This window comes from Balaenoptera ricei, chromosome 11 (assembly GCF_028023285.1).
Source record: "Balaenoptera ricei isolate mBalRic1 chromosome 11, mBalRic1.hap2, whole genome shotgun sequence".
Classification (NCBI taxonomy): domain Eukaryota; kingdom Metazoa; phylum Chordata; class Mammalia; order Artiodactyla; family Balaenopteridae; genus Balaenoptera; species Balaenoptera ricei.
Window position 1 is genome coordinate 32,523,260 of NC_082649.1, and position 21,492 is coordinate 32,544,751.

Sequence of the window (21,492 nt, forward strand, 5' to 3'; positions counted from 1 at the left end):
AGCATTAGTTCTTTCTCATTTGTCTTCCACAGAAACCCTTGGGCGAGCAGTTCCGAAAAGAAGTTCACATAAAGAATCTTCCCTCACTTTTCAAAAAAACAAAGCCAATGCTGGAAACAGAGGTGCTGGACAATGAGGAGGGCAGCCTGGCCACCATCTTTGAACCCTGAATCAAGCTTCTGGGCATTCTTCCTCGACCTTTATTGTCATCTGTTCTTCCCCTTTGTAGCTGCTATTCTCTAGGCCCCTCTCCACTGCCACCTCACTTTACACCGTCGTCAGCCTGGAGAGAGATCCAGGTCTGGAGCTGGAGAGAGTGGGCCCTGTACAGGGCCGGAAGCCATGCTAAAGCATCAAGAAAGGGAGTTAGGGCTTACACCATTCTGTCTAGATTTCCCAGGTATCTCCCATCCTACTTGGAGTTTTGCCTTTTCCAAGAGAGAAAAGCTAGAGCAGAGCGGCCCTTCTCCCCAAGCCCTCCCGCCCCCAGGCAGCCATACACCTGTGCAGAGTGGTAACTAGGGGCGCTATACCCAACGCTGCGACTAGCCAGGCTTGCGACGAGGGTTCAGCCCTGAATTACTTGTGCCAGAATTTCTCCTGGATCATTGAAAGTCCCACTGAGCCCCCTTGCTGCTGGGCTGACAGGGACCTTCCCCATCCCCCAGGGGCATATCTGGGTCAGGTGCTGAGTGCTGAACTGAATTTGGCCAGTTCCTGCTTTGTTTTGAGCAAGAATCTGGTCACCTGATGGGATCCATGGTACAGGCCACTGCTAAGCTCTGGGCACAGTATCAAATGTTAGTACCTTCAGGGACCAGGGCTGGGCCAGGGTCTGTAGCGCTCTGTAACATCCCTTAGAGCTCACACATTTTGTCCCTCCATGAATGACCCCTCAGTGTGGTTTCCCCAGTCCCCAGGGTCCACTCAGGCACAAGAGCCACAGTACCCTATCTAGTGTCACGATGCCATTGGCATTTAAGGATAATCCAGACCAACTAGGCTACATCTGTGACAAGCAGCTAGCAAAGCCACTGGTCTCTCCTAGGACTAGCTCAGTCCAGGTGCCTTCAAAAATCTCGTGGTCTTTCAGGTCCCTGGTCACTTCCCTCATGGGCCATTTCCAAAAGAAAAAATATGCCTTCCCATCACAACCTGTGAGTCTCCAGTCTGTTCTAAACATCACTGGATGGCCCTATAAGCACAGGGGACATGGATGAACGACTAGTTAATCTATACAGAAGGACACACATTTAGAGTGTGTGTCCATGTGTTCCCCACAGAGGCCTGGCATTGATCCAATCCACTGACCAGGGTTTTGGTGAGGACCGGTGGAGCAGCATGGACTGAAGCTGCAGCTTTTAGCTGGTGTGGCCCCCCAAGTAGGGTAAGGTCAGTAAGAGGCGAAGCTGGGGAAATGGACTTGGGAGTCCCACGTTGCGCTTTCTATGGCACAGACTTGGTCCATCCCCTCTTCCTGGGTGGTGCTTTGGGCTTCTTGTCCACTGTGAAGGCCATCTCAGCATGTTTCCCTCCAAATTTGTTAGCTGCCTACTCTTCTCTGCGGTGGGGCTGTGGAGGGTATAGTTGTATTTATTGTGTTGTAATATTTTTAACATCCTGTGACTTCATGCTAGAAGTTTTCTATTGTTTATAGAACCTTTTTGTAGAAACATTAACTCTAAAGCACATCTGCATGTCAGTAAAAATCTCAATTTCATATAGAAAGGGCCCCATCTCCCTTTTTTAAACTAGTGACATACTCCAGGGTCACTGTTTCTCATGAGCATCTTGCTTGCTAAGGGGGCTGGACAGGAAGAACTGTGACTGACAGACCTGCTCTGTCAAACCCTCTGAGACAGCATGCCAGCCAGAAGCAGCTTTCTCTTCCTGACACGTAGACCAGGCAGCCCTTCCATTCTCTCAGTGTCGTCACTGGTGGCTACTGGACCTAACCCAGAGGGGCTGTCCAAAGGGAACTGTTATTCTTCCTTGTGTGGCTCTTGATAGTAATGTGACTTGACTGCCATGGACCACCCTTTTTTCTCTCAGGAACTTCCTCTGGTATCCAGGAAATAGGTTAAGCAGCACACAGGATTTTTCTGTGGTCTGGCTGTGCCCCCGGAAACCATCACACTCAGCATTTCTCAAGGGGCTTCAGAGGGACTTGGCCCTGACTTGCAGCGATGTCTGAGCCCAATGCTCCTAACTGCTAAATAACGCCAGATCTCTGCTGAGGTGCCCCATATTTTTGGACGAAAACTGAAAAAGTGGTCTCCAACAAAAGGATTTTTGTCTGGATGTGAATTTATTTACATTAAGACCTTGCAAAGGCATAAAAGTCACATTTTGTGGCACATTTAACAAAGTGTATTGACTGAAAATAAAGCTGGAATTGTCCCCAGAAAACTCAGGACCCCTAGTCTCTGGGCTCTCTACAGCAGTCTTGTGGGGGCAGGTCAGAACCTAAAATCTTCAGCTTGCCTCAGGAGCATCCAATCCCAGCCATGCCAAGTCCAGCGCAGCCTCAATCCATCTGAACCGCATCCAGTTCGTCCAAGAACCGCCGGCACTTCCCCATCAGTACCTTGATGGCTTCACTCACCAGCACGTCTGGTGGCAACACCCCTGTTGACTCAACAGAGACTGGGGACCAAAGGGACACTTTAGCCCAGGCAGGGCTTACAAAAGCTCCTTATACGTATTGTTAGATTCCACATCTGAACCCTGCAAGGAAGCTGCAGCACCAAAGAACTCCACCCCTGCCCCACCCTCCAACTTGAAACTCACAGATGTAATGGTTCCGAACACGAGCAAGCTGTACAACCTTCTTTAGCTTCTCATTCCGGAAGACCTCCCTGCTGAAGGTATCTAGCCGGGGATTGGCAACTCTGGCCACCTTTTTACCTAATGAAAACAAACCATATTATAAACACATGAGCCTAGAGCTTTTATTTCTCTGCTACCTTCAAAGAAAATACACTTTAGGGCCTGGCATCCCAAATCCCATACCTTGGATTTCTTGCACCTCAATAACACCAGGTGAGAAGCACCGGCTCAGCTCCTCAGCCGCATCCCCTTCCACGGGCTCAAGCAGGGTGATGTCCGGCAGGAGCCGGTAACTGGCTGTTGCCACAGGCGAAAACTTGGCATGATCTTTGCCTGGAGGGAAGAGGGAACTCGGGAGCCTGGGAGGAGACCCTTCCTCACATTCCCTAAGCTACTGACATCAAAGGCCCATTGGCTTTCTGCCTGTCGGGGACATCTCAGCCAAGTCCCTTAGTCATACCTCACCCCAGGGTAATCAAAGGGTCTTACCGATGCCCTTGACGCAGTGCATGAGCAGGTCAATCTCCTGGCCAGGCCGTAGCTGAGCAATGAGGATATCGTCATGTACCGGTCGGATGGTGCCCTCCGGGAAAAGGTCAGCCTGGTTCCCCAGGGGAACCCATGTCATGTGCCTGGTGTACACTGCAGGAGGAAGCACATCAGACCCAAGTCCCTAAAACTAGCACCCACCAACAGGGGGCCCTCTTCCTCACCCCACCGGTACCTACCTTTGTGGTTGACATAGAGCTCATTGGGGTCAGAGGAATCTTTAGCGGCGTGGGGGTTCCGAGTGCACCTGACCTGCAGCCGAAACTGCAGGGTATCTATCTCTGTGCCTTCTTCATCTCCTGCACAAAGGGAGGAGGTGGGCGCTGTTAAAGAGCTAGTGGATGTCGGTGCCAGGCACTACGCTGCACGCCTTGCATGTTTCTCTCATCCTCTTGGCAACCCTGGTAAGGCAAGGGCAAGTGTTCTCGCAGACAACAGCACTGATGTACCAAAAGACTGGTAACGGGCCCAAGGTCATAGAGTAGCCAATCAAGGGTTCGAACACAGGCAGTCTGATTCCAGAATCAACTTCAGAGGAAAGCTGCCCACCTTTCCCCAAAATTTCATTTTTTCAAACCCTCACCTTGATTCCGATATTCAAAAAGGCGGGGATCAGCATGAATGGGGATGAGCCCCAAGCGGTGAGCAAGGATCTCATCCTGGACAATGGAAGTGTTGTTGTACACCAGGACCTTCTCCACAGCCATGGTTGGCACCTGCCCAAGAAAAAAAAGCCACTCATCTACAAAGACCCTGTAGACTCCCCACCTACTCCCTGCCTCCTGACATAGGGAGATGGAGACTTCTTCCTAGATGAACGCTTGATGAAAAGTTTACAAAGAATGAGCAGGAGGAATGCTCAGCAGAACTGCAGGAAAAATACCACTTGAGACAATTCTACAAATGAGGTTTCCCCACACAACTCCACCTTTGCCGTCGTGCCCACCTATACCTCAGCTAATAGAATGCGTCGAAAAGCATTGGCAATGGCTGCATCGATTCCCACCATGTCAAACTCCAATGAGTTTTCATCCATGTGTACCACATCCACGCGGAAATTCTAAAGGAACAGGAAAAACACTAAATGAAGCCTGCTCTCTATACAGTCAATACCTCCCCCCAGATATTCCCCTCAAGAACCTCCCTTTGCCCAGATGTCCCTCTCTCCCCCAATCATTTATTAGTTTCTGGAAAAGTCTTCATTTTTATCTTCAATTCATTTAAAATCCTCTGCAATATGGCTTCCAGCCAGGCCATCCACAGAGGCTATTTTACTAAGAATAGGCTCACGTATTGCTCAGTCCAGTTGATACTACTCAATCCTTATCTTACTAGACACCTCCCTTGCACCTGGCACTGTTGAGAGAATCCCGTTTCCAAACTCTACTGCCTTGATTTCTGAGCACCAATCTTCTGTTCTCTTCCTTCTTGTCTGATCAATCCTTCTACTAAATTCACAATCTTCCACCTACTATATACATGTTACCATTTCCCAAGTTTTTGTGTCTCTCCAGGGTGACCTCAACCCCACCCATGGTTTTAGCAACTATCTGTACGGACAACTCCCCAAACTGTGTCTCACTTCTGATCTCATATATATCTCCTGCTAGCCTGCTAGACTTCTCCATCCACAGGAAACTGAATGCATCAACACTCCCTTTCCCCAGACCCATTTCTCATCAGTAAATGACACGACCACCCATCAAAGTAGTTCCCCAACAAGGTAATTTTACACTCCCCCCTCACAGCCCATATCCAAGCAACCACCAAATTTACCTTCTGTCTCCCGTGCTCTGTTGCCATGATCACAATCTTAGTTTCTGCCTTCAGCCTCAGCTCCCCTATGCAATTCTGTCACAAATCTGCACACACCACATGACAATCCTCAAATTCATTCTCTCCCAACCATTAAGCTTGCAGATATGATAATATCTGCCTAAGAGCTCTTCAAAAGCTCCCTATCACCTACAGTGCCTAAAATGCACTTCAATCTTGCCTAACACTCATGCTGACCCACTTCATATTCTAGCAACAATGAACTGCTTGGACACTCCTCACCCTTCGCTGTTCTCAGCTTCTGCTCATCGTTCAAGGCTGAACTGAGATGTCATCTCCTTCAGGAAATCTTCCATACTTCTGCCCCCCCTTCTCATTCTGGATTAAGTGCCTGTGCAGGATATACCCGCCCCAACCCCATCACCTTTTTTGCTTTCAACCGCCTATACCGCATTACACTGGACTGATTTGTCTACGCATGCTCTTCTCCAACAAGACTGAACATCTTGTTTGCAGAACAGGGCAGAAATCGTGTACACTGACTACCTAGCATGTTGCTTAATATACGGAGCAAACCCTAAGTGAGGCAGGAAAGACAGGGCCCAACCCAAGGACAGCCTCCTCATACAGACATTAGGCAAAAGGCAAAGCCACCTCTCCTTGTGTTGCACTTAATGAGATTATGAAGCATGGAGAAATGGCATCAGCAACAAGAACATACATTAAACCTTGATTAAACTTTGTGACACCTGAACAGGGAACCCTGCCCAGAAAACCCACAGAGCTCAGCCGAGCATGAGCAATAAAACTGCACAGGCTGCAGCTGACTGCTATACAACCTTCCACGCCTGGTGCTTGACTGCTAAGGGAAAATGGCTCTTAGAGCACATGTGCGGTGGCTTCAGGAGACAGACTCGCAAGAGAAGCGGATGTAACCAGGTGCAATTAAGATCCCACCCCATCCTCCCACCAATGAATATTCTGCCCCTAATCAAAGAAACCTGCATCCATTCAAGGAATTGAAATAAAAGGCGGGGGGAGGTCAGAAAACTCCTCAGGTGCCCTCCTCACTGGCGAGGATGCCCGAGTTCTTTTCCAAGTGCGTTTGCTTCTGCCCCTTAATACATTGCTTCTTTGTTTCTCTCTACACCTCAGTCTGTGTGACTTTTTTTGCGTTCCCTGTCCAAATTCTTTTGGACAGGTAGAACAAGAACCTGGACCTTTAATTTAGCCTGTCTGGCATCAGTCTTTGGCGAGCAAGCCAGGAGATTTATTGGAAGTTAATTACCCTTCATCTTGGTCTCTTGTAAGTCTTAGCCTCCCACCTCCCTTACACTTAAGTGGTGCTGCCTGACTTCCTATCATTACTTTTCTCTGTCGCTCTTTGTCGCGCCTCTGCGGCCCATCTCACTCATATTTTCGTGTCTTGCTCTCCTGGAAGTGCGGGAAGAGGAATTTGTCAGGCGCTTTCCAAGCTTGCTGCTAGGTCTTGCACTTCTCATTGTTGCATGGCATGTCAGGCCAGCCTCTATTCACAGGCAGTCAGGGACCTGAACCACAGGAGCTTCGCCCTCTGGGTTTATCTTATCCACCATTTGATTAACTGTTGTCAGGTTCAAATTAGCAAAAATATAAAATACAGCTTTACTTGGACAGACTGTAAGTTGAAGAAAGCTGAGGTTTTCTTAGATTTTTTTTTTTTTAACACAATTACATATACCGCCTCCCTTAGTGGCTGGTACCCATTTTCAGATACTTACCACCCTTTCAGAGAATGAAAACTAGAACCTAAATAGGTCCTGGAACTATAAGGATGTCCGTTTTAGGGGAATGCACCCCAGGAACATAAGAATTAATCATTGGCTATAGAATCTACAGAGAAGCCTTGAAGCCTTCAGGAAGGTCGCTCACCCTGGGTACCACAGACACCAGGGGAGGACACGGGCCTCAGGACAGGGGCTGGCAGGGCTGCCATATGATGGGGTCGCTACCCTCACATAGGCTACAGTCAGCAGGAGTGAGAAAAACAGGGATACCCGTAGCCAGTCCTGACCGGCAATGCTCCTCCTTTTGGCAGGAGCTTGGTTCCCCTGAAGGATCACAGGTAATCTTTACTCCCAGGGACATACCCTTTGGGAGCATTCAGAGACACCAAGGACATTTTCTCTTTTGGGCTTTTGTGCACCCCATGCTGCCTGGGGACCCTGACCATTGAGGGCTATATTTCAGGACTAGTTAAACTCTAAAGGCACGTAAAACCAGTGAACTCATTAAGAGCAGTACTTAATTAGTTAACTTGGGACAAGTCCAGACAGTTGAATTCCTTCTCTGACCAAATGAGCCTCATCTAGGATTAAACTTGTGAAAGTTTTTAGCGAATGCACTAACACAGACCCCTCCACCCCAAGAACCAGTCCCTACTGGGACAACATTTTTATCAGCTAGTCTGTCCCTGATATTAGGTGAAAGCTCCCAAAGTTACAGTTGGGCCCTCAGGCTCTGATGCCTTAGCCGCTAGATATGGCCTATGGGGTATTTAATAACCGTGACCAGGCAGAGGAAGCCCTGAGGGACTGGCACGAAGGGGAACAAACTAAGAAACAGGCTCAACTGACAGCTCTTGCTGTCAGCAGTGCCTTGCAACCTCAGGGACAAAGAGAAGACACGACACCAGATCAACAGAGACTCCACAAGGGGTCTGCTTCAAATGTGGTAAGCCAGGCCACTGCGCCCGTTCCTGCTGAGGGCAAAAGGCAAAACTGCTTGCCCCATGTCCAAACTGTGGAAAGTCAGGCCATCAGAGGTGAGAATGTCCCATGTCCAGTTTGGACAAAGGGGTCTCGAAACTCCAAATGGTAGCTGCAGATAGCTGACAGGGCCGGGGGTCCTTGGCTCCCATGGAAAAACTCACCATCTCAACAGAAGAGCCCCAGGTGATCCTTAACAAGGCAGGTAAGAGGGTCTAATTTTTTAATCAATACAGGAGCCACTTGCTCTGTCTTTAAACAATTATGCTGTACTCTCAAATGTTAAAAACTGCCTGGTATTGATAAAAATCCCCACAGTTGGTATTTCATTAAGCCACTCAATTGCCAATCTGAACAATATTTGGTCTCACATGCCTTCTCGGTAGTCCCTGAATGCCCCATCCTTTAACGAGATAATACGTTATAAAAGCTTGGGAGACACTTCAGCGACTAGGAACAGGCCCCAACTTTTAAATTGCTCTGGCTGAAACCTAACATTTGGGTGAAACCTAACACCCATAAATTTTCAAGCCTGAGACAAGAGACATCCCAGGAAGGGCCGCCCAGGCCAAGCTGATTATTACTAGGTGCGGGTTACTAGTCTTTTGTCAGTCACACACAATACTCCTATTCTGCCTGTTATCAAACCCAACAGGACCAAATAAGTATTTTGGGGACACCAAGAATGGATGACCAACTATTAGCTAAGCGGGGAACCTGTCTAGAGTTAAACCTATCCCTCCTCCCAAGTCTTCACAGGACATCGAGGACCACAGATGACCAGAAGAGTCCAGACAGGCGAGTGAGCCCCCTTCCAAACCTAAAGTTCTTATTCAAGAAGGACAAAAAAACTTCATAAATCCAAGGCTAAGTACCTATGGCCACTATTTTCCTTCTGCCCCATTACACCAGTCCACCCATAAACTAATTAATATGCTTTGGTGAATTTGGATACCTGTTACCCTGCTCGTGTTCCTTCTTGCTGCTCTTGTAATCCTTTCTGAGTGTTGTCTTGATTCAGCACCTTTACCGGAGAGGGCTCTGCTCTGTCCATGCTGGGTTTAAAAAGGACTGTTTGTTTTTAGCTCACCACTGCCACCGCCACCACAAAATCGTTATTCATCCTAACCTTTCTCTCCCTCCTTTGGGTGTCTGCATTAGGGGAATAGGAATTTAATGCAACTGTAAATCTTTCAAAAATTACTCATGGTTTAATTCCTTGGGTCTCACCTTTAGGAAAGATCTGCTTACTCTGGCAATATCCAAAGCTTCCAAGGCAGACTTTCTCTCCCTCTCTCTCTCTCTCTGAGGAATCCTCTTCCATTAATGTCTTTAAATATAGATGTTTTATTTAAAATCTTAGATTCCCGAGCTAGGTGGCAATTCCACCACTATGAAGGATTCTTAGATGCATAAGAAAAGTGGATACATCTGGGCACCACAGGCAGACACATTACTGGTCATGCCCTATATCAAAAAGAAGGATAGAAAAAGAAAAGGCAATCCCCCTACCTGGCCAACGGGGACGAATGGGCAGGGTCCCGGACCCTCTCTCCTTGGAGACATCCAAGGTCTAGTAAGGTCACTGAGGGGACGCCTCCAAGGCCTAGGAAGTAGGTAACTGGTAGAAGGCAATGCCCTTGCTGTTACCAAAGCCGAGAGCAAAAATCACAGAACGCCCTGATTTTTGTGCTGTTTTCTTTTCTATCCACTTTAGGTATAAACACCATAGAAGGTGCCCCTTCAATACCCGAGCAGTCCCTCTTAGGACGCATCCTGAAAAATTGGAAGGAATTCAACGTTGATGAGCTAAAACACAAGAAACTCATCTTTTTCTGCAATACATTTTGGCCTCAATACAAGTAAGGGTCAGAGAAACCTGGCCCCAAAATGGCTCTTCAAATTATGATACTATTTCACAACTGGATTTATTTTGCAGGAAACTAGAGAAATGGATTGAGGTTCCTATGTGCAGGCTTTTATGATGCTGTACCAAAACCCTTCATTGAAGGAATCATGTCAGATTTGTTTCAATGAACCAAAGAAAAGAGACCAAAATACCCCAGATATTTTAGATGACAACCCCAACTCCTCCTTCCCTTCCCTGGGATTGGCTAAGGCCTCTCCTTGTCTAGATAATGCCCTGATAGTGGGACAATGCATGCCAGGCCAACTAAGTAATCAGAGGGACCTCAGTATAACCATTTATAATCCCATTCCTGAAATAATTGGGCAACTGGACTCATCCTGGCAAAAATCGGAGCTGCTATTGGTTTGGCAGCTCCACAGGGAGGGGCGGGGGGGAGGGGGCTTTGCCTACCATGAGACAACACTCTATAACCTGTCAGATACTCTGTCTACCCTGGCCAGGACCAGAGGGGACTCACTCTCTAGACTCTCAACATCTCTTAATTCCCTAGCTAATATGGTGATGGATAATAGACTCATCTTGGATTATCTCCTAGCTGAGCAGGTAAGGATATGTGCAGTTATCAACAAAACATGTTACACCTACATCAACACCCCTGGCCAGGTGTTACAGTTTTGGAAAGGATAACCCCAGCGCCCGCTCCACATGGACTGCAGTCAAAAGGATATAACCAAAGGTACCCTTCGACCTCTGGTTGCATTAATACTTTTGCTGATTTCCGGCCCCTGCCTTTTTACTTGCTTGTTAAATTTGTTTCCTCCAGGTTGCAACAATTTGACATAAACATGATGTCATACAGGGACTCCAGCCACTGCCTACTGCTGAGGCCTCTATAGAAATCTTGGGACCCCTTGACCAGAAAGGAGGAAAGTTTCATTCCCAGTGTCAGACAAGGGAAGACTGCCCCTGCCAGCTTGAAGAAGTTACAGAAGAATGAGACTTTTGGCCCTGAATAACCCCAAAAGATTTTGGGAAGGAACTCTTTCAGGGTGGAATTGAGGCAGGAAAGACAGGGCTGGACCCAAGGACAGCCTCCTCATACACAGACTTTAGGCAACACGCAAAGCCACCTCTCCTTGTTTTACACTTAATGAGACTATGAAGCATGGAGGAATGGCCATCAGCAACAAGAACATAAATTAAACCTTGATTAAACTTCGTGATACCTAAACAGAGAACCCTAACCAGAAAACCCACAGAGCTAGAGCTTGGCGGAGCATGAGCAATAAAAATGCACAGGCTGCGGGTGGCTGCTATACAACCGTCCACACCTGGTGCTAAGGAAAAATTTAAGGGAAAACAACTTTCAGAAGTGCGGTGACTTTAAAAGACCAATGCGCAAGAGAAGCTGATGTAACCAGATGCAATCAAGATCCCACCCCAGGGACTTCCCTGGTGGGTTAAGAATCCTTCTGCCAGTGCAGAGGACACGGGTTCGATGGCTGGTCCAGGAAGATCCCACATGCCGCGGAGCAACTAAGCCTGTGCTCCACAACTGCTGAGCCTGCGCTCCAGAGCCCGTGAGCCACAACTACTGAGCCCATGCGCCGCAACTACTGAAGCCGCGTGCCTAGAGCCGGTACTCCACAAGAGAAGCCACTGCAATGAGAAGCCCGAGAACAGCAACGAAGGCCCAACGCAGCCAAAAAATAAAAAATAAAATTTTTCTTAAAAAGCAAATATTAAAAAAAAAAAATCCCACCCCATCCTCCCAACAATGAATATTCCGCCCCTAATCAAAGAAACCTGCATCCATTCAAGGAATTAAAATGAAATTAAAAGGGGGGGGCGGTGGTCACAAAACTCCTCGGGTGCGCCCCTCACTCGCGAGGACGCCCTCATTCTTCTCTGAGTACGTACTTTTCCTTCTGCCCCTTAATAAATTGCTTCTTTGTTTCTCTCTACGCCTTAGTCTCTGTGTATGACCTTTCTAGCGTTCCCTGTCCAAATTCTTTTGGACAGGTAGAACAAGAACCTGGACCTTTAATTTAGCCTGAACAGCATCACAAGGACAGCTTCTGAGGCACAGGCTACTCAGACCACAAGGTCCGATCCCCGTACTCTCTCCGGACACCTCCAGCTCCACCCACCTTTTCGAAGCGGTCCTGGTCCCAGGCATCATCGTAGCCCGAATAGTTACCGGGAAAGTCGGTGGTATGAACCTAGAGCAAAGAGAGACGAGCCTGTCCGCGAAGCGGCAGCGAGGCCAAGCCTGTCCCCACTCTGACCCCAACTCATCCCTGTTCCGCTCCCAGTTCTCCTCCCGAGCTCAAGGCCACAAGGCTTACATTGCGAACCCCGAACTCCCCTAAAACCACGCGGCTCCGCATTTCCTCCACTGCCTGAGCCGCCGCCATCTTCAACTCCTCCACGTGACCAGGGCACCTACCTGGTGCGTGCGTTCTAGTGGCCCTCCTCCGTCTCCGTGGCAACGCATCACCTCTTGGAATCTTAGATATCGCGAGACTCTGCCCCGCCTCCGTCCACGTCTCCAGCTACCGGAAGTCAGTTTGGGCCAAACATCCGGGTTTCTCTCTTTTGCGTTCCGACGGATCCCACCTTTCTTTCTCGTCCGTGGACCTGTCCCTGCGTCAGGCCCACGTCTCTCCCACTCCTCTTCCGCGCGCGAGACTAGCGCGGGCTAAAGCGACGGGAGCCCTCGAGGGACATGGCAACTCCGGCGGCGCCGGCCGGCGGCGCCCGAAATGGGGCTGGCCCGGAATGGGGAGGGTTCGAAGAAAACATCCAGGTAATGGCCCCACGGCTCCGGCTGCCAGCAGCCCCCAAGGCCGGCAGCCGTCCTGAACTGTCGTGGGGACTCTCCCTCGGAGCCTGGAAGTCTGCTCCATTTGCAACGCTTTTTCGTTTCTTTGGGTCTTCGTGCACACGAAAGGCAGTGGGGCTAGTGCTGACCTGAAAGGTCCAGACTGGGCCAGGGGCCTCAGGTCTCTGGGCCCGCTTGCTCTTGCTTTCCACACAAGTTAGAAGGTCGGTCGGGGTCAGGCATGGCGCGGGGCAGGAGTGGGCTTGGGAGTGGGCGGGATTCACTGGCCAAAACCACACTGTGCGCGCACAGCCTTGTTTTGGGGTTGGGAAAGACAAAGGAAATGGGCACTTTTGTAGCCCTTTGGGGGCTTTGGTAGGGAAGGTAGGAGAAAGACGTGTATGGAAGACGGAATAGGTTTCCCAGGCTAGACAGCCAAACAACCAAGGGTTCTGAGAGCAAATGAGGGGGAGAGAATGGCGTGATCTATGGTAATGCCAAGCCATATCCCCAGCAGTGTAAGAACAGAGCCCCAAACTCTGTGGTGAACAGAGAAGGACTTAACGGATGGAGCAGAAAGGCACTGCACTTTAGAATCTGTTGTCTTCACAGGGGGGGGGCTCAGCTGTGATTGACATGGAGAACATGGATGATACCTCAGGCTCCAGCTTCGAGGACATGGGTGAGCTGCATCAGCGCCTGCGTGAGGAAGAAGTGGATGCTGATGCAGCTGCTGCTGAAGAAGAGGATGGGGAGTTCCTGGGCATGAAGGGCTTTAAGGGACAATTGAGCCGGCAGGTGGCTGATCAGGTAAGCAAGATTGGCTCCCTGACAGGTGGAAAAGTATACCTAGGAGGCCCCTGGTTCTGGAGTTGGTGTTGGTGAAGTTCATCCCAGGTTGTCCAGTTAGAACCATGTAGAAATCCAACAAAAAATAAGCAATAGAGCCAAGAGTCTCACAGTACCCTCCCACCCCACCCGTCTTCCTTGCTTCAGATGTGGCAGGCAGGGAAGAGACAAGCCTCCAGGGCCTTCAGCTTGTATGCCAACATCGACATCCTGAGACCCTACTTTGATGTGGAGCCTGCCCAGGTGCGAAGCAGGTGAGGATCCTCCTCCTGACAGAAGCTGCCCCCCTAACACCTAGTCCTTCATCCAAACTACAACCGGACACCAAACCCTTAGACTCCCCTCTTCGTGACCCCAGCCACATTATACCTCTTACCAGTCACGGAACAGGGCATGGCGATAACACATTGCCTTCCTCCTCTTCTCCATCTAGCAAACTACTCATGTTCCCTCAAAGCTTAGCTCAAATGTCACTTCCTTTGCTCCCCATTGCCAGTTTGTCCTTTCCTGGTGCTCCAATAGAGCTCTGTGCTTTCCTCTAACAGATAATACTTCAGCAGTGCTGTACTTTCTTATTCCTGGGTCTGTCTCCCCAGAGACCTCCTTTTCAAAAGCAGGCTCTGTTTCACATTTTTATTCCCAGCACCAGAACAGTCTCTGAACTAGAATATCAGTACCTAGTTGTTGAATGACTTTTCGAGAGCTGGATTTAATCTTGGTTTCGTTCTTTGCTTATCCTTTAATTCAGCCAATGCTTATCAAATACCTGTACCACTCAGCAAGTATTTACTAAGCTTTTGCTCTGCGTCAGGCACTACAGTAGTTGTGTCTGATTCAGTGGTGAAGATAGATGGGAGCCTTACCCTGGAGTGCAGCCCTCGAGCACTCATTTGCCATATGAAGGGACACGCAGGAGGGACACCTGACCCAGGGTTGGCTGGAGAATTGGACAGGGCAGCTTTCTCAGAGGAAGTAAAATTTAGTCAAGATCCAAGGTATTATTAGGAGCTAGTTAGTCACTTAAGTGGGGAAGTTATTGGTACTTTTATTCCTTCTGCCTGGAATTTTCATACCACTTCAAATGTATTTTTCAAGAAAATGCTCAGTGGTGCCTGGAGGAATGATAAGCAGGAAGAGGCAGGAGGCACGCTGGTTCCCTCAAGTAACAACTTTCCCTCTAAACCTTTCTCAGGGCTTTACCATCACAGCCTTGAATTTGGGGCATTCTCTGCTGAGGTTTAAAGGGGATCAGGTCACATAGGTAACGGGGGCCAAGTCCTCTCCCAAGGCCCAGCAGGGCTCTCTAAATTCTCTGTGTTGCTGCTGCATCAGTCAGCACAGCATCAGAAGGCTGTTCTTCCTGGAAGCATTCAGGGGCAAGAAAGTGATTTCCTCATTCCTTGTCTGTCTTTACCACCCTCTTCTCCCTTTACCATCCAGCATGTTCTCCTCAGTTAGCAAGATGACTAAGATTCAGGCTTTCCAGAACCTCACAGCCTAGTGCTGCCTCTGCTCTCATCTCTCCTCTCCCCTCCCAGGCTCCTGGAGTCCATGATCCCTATCAAGATGGTCAACTTCCCCCAGGTGAATAGCGGGTAGCATGTCTGGAAGAGCCGGGGGAGGCACTAGGGCAGAGGGTGGGGCCGCCACGCAAAGCCTGGGAAGGCATAAACGGAAGAGCCACTGTACCCTCCAGCCTGAATGAGTTGGTATATTGACAGAAAATCGCAGGTGAGCTTTACGGACCTCTCATGCTTGTCTTCACGCTGGTGGCCATCCTCCTCCATGGGATGAAGACGTCTGACACCATTATCGTAAGCAGGACAGAGGACTTTGGGGGGTGGCCGATGGTGGAGTAAGATAGAAGCAGCCCCTGAGGAAGGCCCTGGGTGAGCTGAAACAAGAGGCCTCCCAGGACTAATTAGAGCCTTCACCCCACAGCGGGAGGGCACCCTGATGGGCACAGCCATTGGCACCTGCTTCGGCTACTGGCTGGGCGTCTCGTCCTTCATTTACTTCCTCGCCTACCTGTGCAATGCCCAGATCACCATGCTCCAGATGCTGGCGCTGCTGGTAAGGAGTCCAGCATGGTGGTGGGCAAGGGTGATCTTAAAAGAGTAACCAGGCTTTGGTCTGCATCTGTCCTAGGGCCCCAGGGCCTGGAATGGGGTGAGCTGGCCAATGGACCATTTACTTCTCAGGGCCCCCATGAGGGTCCAGAGGCCAGCCCAGCCTGAGTGATCTTCCTCTCCGCCATCCTCTTTCCTAGGGCTACGGCCTCTTTGGGCACTGCATTGTCCTGTTCATCACCTATAACATCCATCTCCATGCCCTCTTCTACCTCTTCTGGCTGCTGGTGGGTGGGCTGTCCACCCTACGCATGGTAAGCTCGGCAGGAGGTTTCCAGGGGTGGGCTGTCCTCCAAAGGAGTAGGGAAAACAGCCCAGAGCTCAGGCCCAATCCCACAAGGGGCTCTGAATGGGAGGGAAGAGCCCAAAGACGGTTCTGCTCTGGCTAAGAGTGGCTTCTCTACACTACTCACTTGGATCAGGTCCTCTGAGCTGTATTCCTGTTGCCCTAGGTGGCAGTGTTGGTGTCACGGACTGTGGGCCCCACACAGCGGCTGCTCCTCTGTGGCACCCTGGCTACCCTGCACATGCTTTTCCTGCTCTATCTGCATTTTGCCTACCACAAGGTGGTAGAGGGTAAGTGACAGGAGGGGTGCAGGGGAGAGGGAGGACAGCTGCCTAGGGCAGGGCCCTACCAACCCTCACTCACTTTCCATCCTCCTTCTTTCAGGGATTCTGGACACACTGGAGGGCCCCAACATCCCACCCATGCAGAGGGTCCCGAGAGACATCCCCGCTGTGCTCCCTGCTGCTAGGCTTCCCACCACTGTGCTCAACGCCACAGCCAAGGCTGTCGCGGTGACCCTGCAGTCACACTGACCCCACCTGAGATCCTTTGCCGGCCCCCCTTTCCCCCAGCTGCAAAGTGGAGGAAGATTAAAGGACAGTACTGATGACATGTGTCTCTTTGAGGGGTCTGCAGCTGCCACAGAGCTGTAGCCACTTAAGCACCTCCTTGATGCCTGTCGAGCTTCTGAAGGGCACAAGGCCAGGAAGTCCTGGCCAGGACTGCAGGGCTCTGCAGCCAGTGCAGAAAGTGGGTCAGCTCCTCCGAGGTCCTCTCACCACCTACCCCTTCCTTCCTCTTTATCTCTTCCACATTGTCTTGCTAAATATAGACTTGGTAATTAAAATATTGATTGAAGTCTGGAACTGCAGCTACCCATTCCAGTGGTCCTCCCTGCCACCCTACTTCCTGTACACTTTCCTGTTCTGTCAGTGTTGGTAATGTCACATGCTCACTTCATTATACCCCTATCCAAGCAGAATGAAAGTGGGACAACCCAGACTGCATTGAAAGACTGAATATGGAACCTGCCCCCCAGGGCAGGGAGCACAAGATCCATGCAGCATTAGGGAGGCCTCAAACTCAAGAACCATAAGTCTGATGGAACGGTGCACCTGGCTTAAGTCTGGGCTCAGCCTCACTCTTGGGATGCCTATGGAGCAGTGACAACTGGACAAAAACTTCCAGACCCAACACCATGTCATTACAAGGCCCTTGTGCACCTGGACCATTGTGTAGGGATAATTTTTCTGTGGAGGTGCACATTTGAAGCCAAAGTTGGCTTTGCCCTGGTTATACTGGGGCCAGAGGAACAAACCTTTCTTCAGGAGTTCTCTCAGTCCTTTCTCTCAAGAGTGCTGTTTACACTTAAAAGCAATAATCACCCCAAGCACAGCACCATCCGCTTCCACTACCCATTTAATCTGTTCCACTTAAGTCAGGTGGTTAATGGAGGGAACAGAATCTTTGACCTCCCTTCACTGTTTATATTACTCATTTTAAAAAAATTCATTACCCTAGTAAATCTGGGTTAGCGTTTTTCCCTTCTAATAAAGGGACTAAGAAAGATGTGCCCTTCATTCACGCTATGTGATCCTATGTGATGTGAGGCCCCTACACTATTACCAGTGGACAACGTTCTAAGGACACTGCCTGTATTGTGCAGTGTGCCCTTACTGAAAGCTCCGGCCCACTTTTCACGGCCCCACAGCCACTCCAGGCCGCTCTCCTGGTACCCCACCCCCTTCATTTTGGCTACTCCAGTCCCACGGATACTGAGGACGTCAGAGCATCAGCAGTGCCCTAATCACCTGGGAAAGGAACGGCACCAGCGCCTTGCATCTACCTGCGGCTCACCTGCTTCAAGGACCCTTTGGGGTTCCACCGGGCCGGGGCTCCCGGCGCCGCCGCTGCGAGCAGCCATCTTGGCGAGGGTCACGCGAGGAATTCCTCGCGCCTGGAATGCCCGCGCACGCGGCGCCTCTTGTCGCGGGGGCGGGGCGAGGCGCGAATTAAAGGGCCCTAGGGACCTCTAAACTGGACGGGGGTGGGGGGCGTCCCTGGGATCCAGGCGAAGGCACCGAGGGGTCTGGCCCTTAGGAACGGGGAACGACGAGAAAATGAGCAAAAGAACCGTGTAACTGTCTCAAATGCCGTCTCCACGTGATGTGCCTCTATTCTCCCCTCCCCACCCCCTGCCCGTCCCAGGCTTCCACCTGGCCACCTGTTGTCTGGCCCTACACCCGGGGGAAGAGCGCCCCCACCGCTCCTGAACAGCAGGTGTGCGCAAACCTCGTGTGCCCGCGTGGCCTACGCCGGGCAGGAGGCGGGGCGAGCGGTGGTGACGATACCGTTGCCATGGGAACCCGCCGCCCGCTCCTGCGCAGCAGCCTGAGCCCGAGCTGCCGCCCGCCACCCGCTGCCCGCCTGCCGGCCCGCCCGTCTGCCCGCCTCGGGCTCTCCCTGCGGGGCGGTAGGGGGAGTGGGGCTGGAGGAAGGGAGGCAGCAGATGCGGCCTCCGAGCGGAGACCGGTCCCGCGCGTCCTAAGCCGAGGCCCCTGAGCCGGCGCCGTAACCGTGAGGGACGAAGACCAGCGCGGAGCAGCGCCAGCCCGGCCCCAGAACGCGCGCCCCGGCCCGCCGCCCAGACACGGACGGCACGGTCCGCCCCGGCCCCAGCACCGCGCGGTGTCAGCCCGGCCGGCGACCTCGGCGCCTCCGCAATCCCGGCCGGCTTCCGCGCGGGCCCCGGCGCTCCTCTCCGCAGCCGCCGCCCCCGCCTCCGCCGCCTGTGCCTCTGCCTCCCCCTCTGCCCCCGCTGCGTCGGCGACCCCAGCCCGGACCCCAGCCCCGACCCCGCCCGCGGCCCCGCCAACCTCGGCCGCGGCCCGGGCCCCGGCCCCGGCCCGGAGGCCCAGCCGTGGGTACGATGCTGCCCAGCTCCATCCAGATATCGGGGGAGCCGCTGTCAGGCGCCGAAGTGCGGGACATCTGCCGCGGCCTGCGCGACAACGCCGTGCGCCTGCTCTCACTGCGCGGCTGCCGTCTCTGCGACCGCGACTTCGGCCGCATCTGCCGGGCCCTGGCCGGGGCCACGTCCCTGGCGCAGCTCAACCTTAACCTGGGCGTCGTGTCCAGCCCCAGCCGCATCAAGCAGCTGGCGGAGGCGCTGCGGACCAACCGCTCCATCCAGTCCCTCTTGTGAGTGCGCTCCCTCTAAAAGGGGTCCCGGGCACCGCACCCCTCCTCGCACTCCCCCTGCCATCTCCTGTTCCTCCGCACACCTTCTGGTACCTGTCTTTGCACCAGCCTACCTTCTCACCCCTTATTCACGCACCTCATTCCTCTGCCCATACCTCCACAACACCCTCCAAGCTCCTGCCTCACCTCCAGACTTTGAACACCAGCTCCACCCCAAATGATATAGGATACCCACCCCTTCCTGGCAGGGCCCGTGTACCTCCCAACCTAATCACCCGCATTGACTTCTCCGGGGTAGCTGCTCAGTACCCAAGAAGGAATACTCCCCTGAGGACTAGATCCCTGCCCCTACGTTCTGTCCAAAACACCACCCACACACCCTTTCTCTGTGTTCTGATCTGGATCCCAGTCCCTGCCCCAGAAAAGAAACCGAATTTTCCCCTTCTAACTGCATTCTTAAGAGTCTAGAATTTTCTTTTTTCCTTCCCAAGGCCTCTCCCAAGTGCTGTGACTGAATGTCCCCCTCAGCTCTACAGCTCACCATAAGGGAGGGCGCCCCTTCTCCCTTACAGTAAGGGCTGATGACTGCAGTAACCTCTGCTTTCTGGTCTCACCCCCCCAGCCTGCATGGGAGCCCTCTGACAGATGCGGGGCTGGCCTTGCTGAATCCAGCTCTGGCCCTCCACCCTGCCCTCGTGGCTCTGGACCTGGGGGACTGCATGCTAGGTGATGAAGCCATCAACCTCATCTGTGGCCTCCTCCCCCCTGATGGGGCCAAGTCTGGTGAGCAGGGCCCCGCTGAGGGCATGGGCTAGTGTGGCCTTCATGAAAAGCTCAGTGCAGAGGGCAGGGGGCATGGCCCAGAGATGAGGGCTCTGACTGTGTGGGTGAGAATGTTTTTCGAATCCTCTTAGGAGGGAGAAGGATTGGGAGCTGAGCAGGATGGAGACTCAGGTATCCAGGCTGCAGCGGGCAGGAAAGGCATGGGCCGCTAATGTCCCTGGAGCTCTGTGGAGGAGGTGGGGTAGCTCTCAGTCACTAGGGATACCCCAGAGATCCCCAGGTGGGGGATGGGCTTGAGAAAGGCCTGACCCTCTCCATCCTGGCTTCTCGCTATGATGCTGCCCAGGCTTGAAGGAGCTGACGCTGAGCGCCAACCCTGGCATCACCCCTAAGGGCTGGAGCCGCCTCGCCATTGCCGTGGCCCACAGCTCCCAGGTCCGCGTCCTCAATCTGGACTACAACCCCCTGGGTGAGGCTCAAGAAAGCCCCCTTTGATTCTCACCACCCCTCACCCCTGTCCAAGAACCTGGGACCATCAGTTGCCATGGTAACCAGCACACTGGCGGAGGAAAGAAGAAGGGGGGTTCTGGGTGGAAGTAGAGGAGCCACCTGTGTTGAGGACCAGATGACCAACAGGTAGATCAGAGCATCCATCACCGCCCCTGGGCCTGGCTTGCTTCATCCATTCACTCATCAGTCACAATGCTCCCCTCCTGGCCACCTACCAATTGCCAGCGTTTCCTGGCCTGGGGGTGGATTCTAAGGTTGTCAGGGCAGTGGGGAGGCTGTGGGGAGAAAGGGTTAGCAGGCCTGTGAATGACTGCTGGTGAGTGTGTGCACGTGTACTATCTCCCCAGGTGACCATGTGGCAGGGATGCTGGCTGTAGCTGTGGCCTCCAGCCGCACCTTAGAGGTCCTAGACTTGGAGGGTACAGGGCTCACCAACCAGTCAGCTCAGGTGAGAAGCCTTCATGTTTGGGGATGGGCCAGGGGTTGAGGTTAGCCAGTGTGTCTGTGGACATACTGAAGGGGTGGCAGGTTGGAGTCAGGAGCTGCCTTAACTGTGTTCATCCTTTTCCGTACTCTTCCCCACTGCAGACCCTGCTGGACATGGTGGAAAATTACCCCACAGCTTTGCGGAGTCTGGTGTTGGCTGAGAACAGCATTAGCCCGGAGCTGCAGCAGCAGATCTGTGACCTCCTCTCTGAGGGGGAGGAGGAGGAGGAGGTGGCAGGAGGGGCTGGCGACACCCAGGAACGAGAGAGAGGGCGGGAGCCTGCTGCCCACCAGAGGGGCAGTAGCTCCTGGATGTGCCCCAGTGGTAAGAGCCGCAAGGGTTGATCAGAGCCAGGTCTGAAAGAGGCTTGGGACCAGGGAGAGTGGGTGTGAGAAACTTAGGCTACTTCTATTTGTGGTCCCCAGCAGAGGAATGCATGGTGGTCTGAACACCTCTCTGCCCTTCCACAGATCCCAGCTCTCAGATGGTGCTAATGACGTCAGGACTAGGGGACAGTCTGTTGGCTGAGACGGAGATGTGACTCTCCATTCAGGCTTCTGCGCATCATTACATTTGCGTCTCCAGCACTTTGCCCCAGATGTCAGGGTCAGGTCCTGGGGCTTAGGAGGGGGGGGGGGGGTGTGCCTGGGGC

General features: G+C 52.2%; 4 protein-coding genes across 8 annotated transcripts in view; 3 read left to right on the forward strand and 1 right to left on the reverse strand.

The window, feature by feature from the left end:
* XPO5 (exportin 5) overlaps positions 1 to 9,679 on the forward strand; it is a 54,546-nt gene extending 44,867 nt beyond the window's left edge. For 2 of the 4 annotated variants that reach the window (XM_059938615.1, XM_059938616.1), the window contains one exon: positions 33 to 2,933. In XM_059938615.1, coding sequence (XP_059794598.1) covers positions 33 to 170 — 138 coding nt within the window. In that variant the 3' untranslated portion in view covers positions 171 to 2,933. Of the gene's footprint in view, positions 1 to 32; positions 2,934 to 9,618 lie in introns of those variants that run through there. The other 2 variants (XR_009505715.1, XR_009505714.1) reach the window with 2 other exon arrangements.
* Positions 2,290 to 12,198, reverse strand: POLR1C (RNA polymerase I and III subunit C). Its single transcript, XM_059938617.1, has 9 exons — positions 12,120 to 12,198; positions 11,922 to 11,993; positions 4,331 to 4,438; positions 3,962 to 4,094; positions 3,558 to 3,677; positions 3,319 to 3,471; positions 3,013 to 3,162; positions 2,791 to 2,907; positions 2,290 to 2,646 (listed from the first exon to the last, which is right to left on the reverse strand). The coding sequence occupies exons 1-9, from the start codon at positions 12,186 to 12,188 to the stop codon at positions 2,528 to 2,530; spliced, it is 1,041 nt and encodes a 346-aa protein (XP_059794600.1). The 5' UTR covers positions 12,189 to 12,198; the 3' UTR covers positions 2,290 to 2,527.
* A 150-nt stretch (positions 12,199 to 12,348) lies between these two features.
* Positions 12,349 to 16,725, forward strand: YIPF3 (Yip1 domain family member 3). Its single transcript, XM_059938618.1, has 9 exons — positions 12,349 to 12,580; positions 13,208 to 13,405; positions 13,592 to 13,698; positions 14,983 to 15,028; positions 15,166 to 15,258; positions 15,386 to 15,517; positions 15,714 to 15,827; positions 16,026 to 16,149; positions 16,244 to 16,725. The coding sequence occupies exons 1-9, from the start codon at positions 12,500 to 12,502 to the stop codon at positions 16,390 to 16,392; spliced, it is 1,044 nt and encodes a 347-aa protein (XP_059794601.1). The 5' UTR covers positions 12,349 to 12,499; the 3' UTR covers positions 16,393 to 16,725.
* Positions 16,726 to 18,226: 1,501 nt separating this feature from the next.
* Positions 18,227 to 21,454, forward strand: LRRC73 (leucine rich repeat containing 73). Of its 2 annotated transcripts, XM_059937447.1 has the most exons (6): positions 18,228 to 19,060; positions 19,683 to 19,843; positions 20,190 to 20,312; positions 20,701 to 20,801; positions 20,942 to 21,164; positions 21,311 to 21,454. In XM_059937447.1, exons 1-6 carry the CDS (start codon positions 18,789 to 18,791, stop codon positions 21,379 to 21,381), a joined length of 951 nt encoding a protein of 316 aa, XP_059793430.1. In that variant the 5' UTR covers positions 18,228 to 18,788; the 3' UTR covers positions 21,382 to 21,454. The 2 variants fall into 2 exon arrangements, with proteins under 2 accessions (XP_059793431.1, XP_059793430.1); XM_059937448.1 differs by lacking the exon at positions 20,190 to 20,312 and having other exon boundaries at positions 18,227 to 19,060.
* The last annotated feature ends 38 nt before the right edge of the window (positions 21,455 to 21,492 follow it).

Bases quoted from the DNA above. Each gene is read 5' to 3' on its own strand.
- POLR1C (XM_059938617.1), bottom strand. From the start codon at position 12,188: ATGGCGGCGGCTCAGGCAGTGGAGGAAATGCGGAGCCGCGTGGTTTTA. The intron at 4,439-11,921 runs GTGGGTGGAGCT...CTGTTCCTTTAG, and splicing joins ACCAGGACCGCTTCGAAAAG to AATTTCCGCGTGGATGTGGT. The intron at 4,095-4,330 runs GTATAGGTGGGC...TTTCTTGGGCAG, and splicing joins GACGCATTCTATTAGCTGAG to GTGCCAACCATGGCTGTGGA.
- YIPF3 (XM_059938618.1), top strand. From the start codon at position 12,500: ATGGCAACTCCGGCGGCGCCGGCCGGCGGCGCCCGAAATGGGGCTGGC. The intron at 15,029-15,165 runs GTGAATAGCGGG...GTATATTGACAG, and splicing joins AGATGGTCAACTTCCCCCAG to AAAATCGCAGGTGAGCTTTA. The intron at 15,259-15,385 runs GTAAGCAGGACA...TTCACCCCACAG, and splicing joins AGACGTCTGACACCATTATC to CGGGAGGGCACCCTGATGGG.
- LRRC73 (XM_059937447.1), top strand. From the start codon at position 18,789: ATGCTGCCCAGCTCCATCCAGATATCGGGGGAGCCGCTGTCAGGCGCC. The intron at 19,061-19,682 runs GTGAGTGCGCTC...TCACCCCCCCAG, and splicing joins CGCTCCATCCAGTCCCTCTT to CCTGCATGGGAGCCCTCTGA. The intron at 20,313-20,700 runs GTGAGGCTCAAG...CTATCTCCCCAG, and splicing joins TCTGGACTACAACCCCCTGG to GTGACCATGTGGCAGGGATG.